This window comes from Lactuca serriola, chromosome 9 (assembly GCF_051521515.1).
Source record: "Lactuca serriola cultivar US96UC23 chromosome 9, Lser_US96UC23_V15, whole genome shotgun sequence".
NCBI lineage: Eukaryota > Viridiplantae > Streptophyta > Magnoliopsida > Asterales > Asteraceae > Lactuca > Lactuca serriola.
Window position 1 is genome coordinate 205,111,882 of NC_136416.1, and position 6,538 is coordinate 205,118,419.

Here is a 6,538-nt window from a genome sequence, read left to right on the forward strand (position 1 = left end):
CAGGTGGTTGGCCGATGTTGCCTACGCTTTTCGTTCGAGCCGATGTCCTGAGGGGGACAAGGTCAGACTCGCCTCTTTTCTTCTGAAGGACAGAGTGCAGGATTGGTGGGAGGAGGTTGGTCATGCCATGGGTGATGATGTCGCGTTCGACGTGATTACATGGAGTGATTTCTCGGCTAGGTTCAGGGCTGAGTTTACATCGGTTATTAAGGTGCATCAATTGGCTCGGGAGTTCCAGGACCTTCAGCAGACGACTAAGACTGCGGTGGAGATCACCGCCAAGTTCAGGAAAAGGGCTCTTTTGGTTCCGCAGTATGTGGTGGACGAAGAGATGAAGAAAGCTCGATATCACGAGATGCTGAGGAGTGACATCAAGCAGTTTGTGAGCAGGTCCAGCTGCAAGACGCTGGAGGATATGATTGCTCGAGCTAGAGAAAGGGAGATTGATTTGGAGACCGAGAGGAAGAGGAAACCTGATGAGGTTCAACCAGTCACGGGTTCAGGCAAGAGGCCCAATGGGACAGATGGGAGATAGAGGGATCTTCGGGGCCGCAGTCGTTATGGCAAGTGTGGCAGGACGTATGAGGGTGCGTGCAGGAGTGGTAGTTGTGGTGATTCTGGCTGCTTCAAGTGTGGCCAGACTGGTCATTTCAGCAGGGATTGTACTGCTACCACCACTCAGGGATCAATTTTGATTTGTTTTCACTGCAGTCATAGGGGCCACAAGAAGGCCCATTGTCCGAGTTTACTTTCGGAAGGACAGGTGATGGCACCTGCCCCTGTAACTTTGAGGATCACCGACGGCCATCAGGGCCATGCGGTGGCGCCTACGGTGGGGAGCAAGGATTTTTAGTTATCTACAGTGGAGCCGTGAGCAGCATCGGATGTTGTAGGTGCGTATCTTTTTCTCTCCTGATAAATTTTTATTCTTGATTATATTGTTATGGTACTGCATTGGTGTTAGTAAGTGGATATTTTGGAGTATTATATTGCTTGTCTATGAATGAGTTATATGCCAATTGCATACCTTGTATGTTGGAGTGTTAGTCCGAAGATGTTTCCCTTAGGACAGGTTTTCAGGATGCAGTCACTGTAACAAGTGTAATTTGGGTTTGGGAAAGTGCTCTATTGGTTGGCAAGATTGGTGCGGATTTGGTAAAAGTTAGATGGAGCACTAGCAGGAGTACACGTGGTTGACAACCGATCGACACTTCGGATGATAGGAAGGATTAGAAATTTGTTTCAAGCAGAGAGCAGTAAGGGATTAGCCGGATCAAAGTAGGGGAGAACCCTCCAAGTATTCAAGATTAGTAGCATTGAAAATAGGAGGAATTAGTGATCTTCGAGAAGGAATGGAAAGTAGTATGAGGGACTGTGTGGATAGAGGAGTGCTGGAGTTGGGAGTTGGGAAACTTCCCAAAATTGGGTTCATAAAATTAAAATCAGTAGATGATTGGTTTGGGAAACCAAGCCGAAGATTTTCTCGGCGAAATGTATGACTACGAAATAGCTGTAGCATTCATCAGTAGAGAGAAATAGTGTAAGAGATGTGGTGAGACTGCAGGGTGTCAGTATCAGTCGTTAGTCGATGGATGGTTTGGGAAACCAGGTCGAAGGATTGATGGCAGGACTCGAGGGAATCAAGACGCAGAGTGCATGATCGACCGTCATGGGATGCTTTCGGGTTAGTAGTCAGTAGCAGAGATGGTATGGAGAGTGTAATAGAACTATGGGAGAGCCTCAACATTTCAGTAGAGGCTAGTTAGAGGAGTGTGGGCGAGGGCCCGTATCTCCTAGGTAGTAGCGTTGGGCGAGGCCCTTGAATCCTAGTTAGCAAGATAAGGATTAGGAAAGAATAGTTCGTTAAGATTTAGTATAGAGTTGGCCTACATAGCCCTAGAGAGGTAAGATCTAGGGAGAGCCCGTTCCAGGATACAGCTGGGTGAGACCCGTGGGCGAGGCCCATATGTTAGTAGCGGTGCAGGTGGGACCTGGTAGAGACATTAGGGTCAAGATAGAGGATCGAGGATCCCAGAGCTTGTAGAGCCTGGGTAGCAGAGTAGATAGAGCATTTTGGATAGCCAAAGTTTTCTTTGGGAGTCGTTGGGAGCGACTAAGCGACTGAGTTGGGGTTCAGTAGCCGGTGAGAGTCCGGTAACCCAGTTGATGGCAGATAATTGGGACCAGGGTCGTCTCGGTTCATCCGGGAGGCGGATAAGAGGCAGCAAAATCTTTAGTCAGGGGCAATATTGATAAGAGAAGTTGGTGTGGATCAGCTAGTTGATTGAGAAATGTTTCGCCTCTCACAGCAGGATTAAATAATCTCTGAGGGAAGGGTTTGACCCTGCTGCGCAGCTCTCGTATGAGTCTAACCGTTGCAGGGAGAACCTTTTACTCGCAGAATTATCTTATCCATTTCGCTGAAAAGGGTTTCAGCATCAGAATATCATAAGAGGAAGCAGTCAGGGTGTCAGGGAAGTAACCAGCACTGGGAGTGGCTGGAGGAGTAGATACAGCAAATGGTATATCCCCACAGTGTTAGAGAAGGTTGTCGTTATGGAAGTTGTCGTTGGAAGGCCAGGGATCATGCAAGAAAAAGGGGTGAACCACTGGAATGTCCAACATAAGTACTCGGGGAGTACCGGAAGGGATTGTAAGTCGGGTAAGAGCCGTGTTTTCAGGAGTGTTGGTAATTAGAGTGTTCTTGGGGGTCCTTATCTTCAGAGATTATTTTTAGAGGGATCGGACGGAAAGTCATTGGAAGCGTTTAGCAGGAGAGGTTTTCATTAGGCATGAGTGTTGAGAATAGATTGCGGGGTAGTTGGTAGTAACAGACTTCGAGGACGAAGTCTTGAATAAGTGGGGGAGAATTGTAACATCCCTAATCCAGCAGCACCAAGAAAGGAAAGAAAACCCTAAGTCAAAGGGGTCAAATCATCGAGTCCATGGAAGAATTTGATGAGTCGAAGTGGGTCCCGAGTCAAGGATTTAATGACCGATTTGGCGAGTTTGGAGACTAACTCGGCGAGTCCGGTCTGGGTTGGGAAACCCTAGTTTCAGGGCCCAGCACCCTATATAAAGAACATTTCAGGCCTCCAACCCAACCTTCATCACCCTCCTCACCTACTCTCGAAACCCTAAGCCTCTATTGAAGTACTCTTGAGTTTTCCTTGCCATTTTTGAGTGATTTTGGGTGATTTGAAGCTAGAAGGAAGAAAGGAACCTTTGGTGGTTCAAGAAGAGGTGGTAGATCTTGAGTGGGTGTGCTATTTCAGATCTTTGGAAGGTATGAAAGCTCATGCCTTGACTGTTTTGCATCTAGATCATTTCCTTAGTTTGTATTTTGTCACTTTTGGGCCATTTCCAAGGCCAATCCGAGTTTTTAGCCTTTGAGGACGGATAAGGACTTAGATCTGAACGCATCTGAGCCTTATGAGCTCTGAGAGGGAAGCTTTATTCAGATAGGGTTGCATTTCATGTCTTAGACCTCCATTTTAGTTTGGATTTGGTGTTCTAGTCTCATAACCCTTTGCATGCACATAAAGTTAGCAACTTTACGTGTGATGCTAGCCGTAGGAGTCCTGATCTATGGTTGGAAAGCAATGGAATGGACTGTAATCAACAGTATAGAAATGCTGAAGATGAACTCGACAAGCCTGTTCTTAACCTCGACCAGGACTAGGACTCGGAGGATGGAGGACTCGACGAGTCGCGGGGTGACTCGGTGAGTCAAGTCATGATATTGGGAATTTTTAAGTTTATGAACTCGGCGAGTCAATTGGCTGACTCAGCGAGTAGGGTCAATATGGAAGGTTGACTTTGACCAGGAATTTGACTTTGACCAGAGTTGACTTAGTTTGATTGCTGTAGGATAGTTTGGGACTAAGTGTTATATTGATATCAGTAGCTCGGGGAGCTAAAGGAGCAGCGGTTCAGGGAGTTGCTAGTCAAGCAACCAGAAGGGTAGCAGCAAGAGCTTTAGCAGTGCAAGGTGAGTCTCCTCACTATGTGAATGGGTCTAAGGCCACAATGCTGGCCCATGTAGTTATGAGTATGAAGACTCGGGGGTTAGTCCTAGGCATGCTATGCTAGTATGATAATCCGGACCAAGTACCGAAGCAGGGTGGGAACCCCAGGAATGTTTTCTTGTTAGATTATACTTGTTGTCTGTGTGATACTTATATGTGCCTGGTAGGGAGGTGAGTGTGGGTGTTAGGTCCGGATCTATCACTGATAATCAAACAATCACGAAAAAAGAATAACAAGAATAAGATGAATGAATTGAGCTTGCATACGATTAAACACTTGAATCGTCGGATACAACTCAAATACCAGCCGTAAACTCTAGAGCATCGAACCCCTCAAAAGGCAAACTCGTAGACTATTTATACTAGACAATATTGTAAACATAGTTTGCTGCCGTAAACACGTTTACGGCCGTAAACGTGTTTACGGTCGTAAACACCACAAAAACACAAACTAACACAAAGTGCAATTACAAACATGAACCAAAACAAATCACATGCTAAGCCTAGCCCAAACCATTAATATGACCCTTCAGTGGGCTAGGTCCCGTGTCTCACCACTAGTAGAGTACATATGGAGTTTCGTATCTCATTAGTAGCAGATCAGGGGCGAGGCCTAAGATAGGGAAGGCGTGAGTGTGGGCGGGGGCCTGTATCTCACTTACAACATGAGCTTGGACGGGGTTCCATGACTTACTAGTAGCAGGACAGGGGTGAGGCCCAAGACAGGCGAGGCCTTAGAACAGGAATACAGTAGGCTATGTTCAGTTATGTGTTATATGTAATTGTTATATGTAGTATGTGTTTAGCGGGCGGGGCCGATGTAGCAGGCGAGGCCTGAAGTAGCAGGCGTGGCCCAGTATATGCAGTATGTGATTACGCAGGGTATGTCGTAGAACGGGGAACTCACTAAGCTTCGTGCTTACAATTTTCAGTTTTGGTTTCAGGTACTTCCGGTAGCGAAGGGAAGAGCTCCGGGTGATCGCACGACACACACCAATATAATTCAGCCTGGGATGTCATACTCTGATAATAATGTCTTGGAACAATGAGATTTATGTTTTTTGCAGAATGAATTGATGAATTGTTGTTTTATTACTTAAATTAAATGGAATTTTTAGACTGTATTTTTGGGTTGTTACACTTTGTTTTCTTGATGGTATCAGGATATTGCATCTTGTTAAACAATGATAGGCAACCTCCCACCAGGTGGCTCCAGTGCCAACACCAACCCGTCATCTGATCCTAATTCCGCTCTTCTACATCCATCCCACTAATTACCCACGACACGTACATGTCAACGAAAACCTTGGTGACAACAATTATGCAGAACGATTAGAGAGATGCAGGATTTTCTATTGGCAAAAAACAAAGCGGACTTCATTGATAGAACCCTAAAAAACCCAACAGAAGAAACGAATGAGTATAGAGCTTGGCAATGAAGCGATGCCCTAATAAAGGGTTGGCTTACCGTAGCCATGGAGAAAGACATTCGAAACAGTGTCAAATATGCCATAACCGCAAAGCAGATCTGGGATGATCTTGAAGAAAGATTTGGAAACAAGAGTGCACCCTATGCTTATGAATTGAAGTGTGCACTAACAATGCTCATACAAGACACTGATTCGGTCTCCACGTATTTTACAAAGATAAGATCGTGTTTGCTTCACCAACACCAAGTTATACCTGTGGCAAGTGCACCTGCGACATCGGAAAAAGATTATCAGAATCTGAAAAAAAAAAAGAAAGAATGGGTTTATCAATTTTTGATGGGTCTCGAAGACACCTTTGGAACTATAAAAATGCAGATCCTTAGCACCAAACCTATGCCATCAGTTGCAGTCATCTATCACCTGGTTTCAAAAGATGAACAACAACAAAACATATATACATCAAGAAAAGTCAATATAGTCAAAGCATCGTTGATAAGAACTAGTTTTAAAAAAAAGAATACTAGTAAAGAGGGAATGAAGTGCAAGCATTATGGGAAGAATGGACACACTATTGATGGATGATTTGAGAAGATTGGATATCCAGATTGGTGGGATACACGTCGCAAAACTATTGTTGATCAGAAAAGGCAAAATCATCCCAAACCAAAGGTAGCAAACATTAAGGTAGAATCGAGCCCCAAACCAAGTCTTAGCCTAGAACAGTACAAGAAGCTAATGAAGCAGTTGAATGATGTGTAGAAACCTGAAATCAACATGGCAAGTAATTTGGATTTTCGATTGCCTTGGGTAATCAATTCAGGGGCAACAGAACATGTTACATGTCAAAAGTCGAATTTCACTAACCTAACACACCCAAGGAATGGACTTCTAGTTAGCATTCCTAATGGTGATAAAGTTCCTATTCAAGGAATCAGAGAAGTTCAATTACCCACCAACATGAAAATAAATGATGTTTTGTACATTCCAAACTTTAGATGCAACTTATTATCATTTAGCAAAATTACCAAAGATTTTAATTGCTTTATGACATTTTTCTCTGATTTCTGTTTCGTTCAGGAC

The 6,538-nt window shown here is 44.5% G+C and overlaps 1 protein-coding gene across 1 annotated transcript; it reads left to right on the forward strand.

Annotated features, from left to right (window-relative positions):
• Positions 1-5,503: 5,503 nt before the first annotated feature.
• On the forward strand, positions 5,504-6,040 carry LOC145076486 (uncharacterized). The gene has a single exon (XM_079022347.1). It carries the CDS (start codon positions 5,504-5,506, stop codon positions 6,038-6,040), a length of 537 nt encoding a protein of 178 aa, XP_078878473.1.
• Positions 6,041-6,538: the final 498 nt, after the last annotated feature.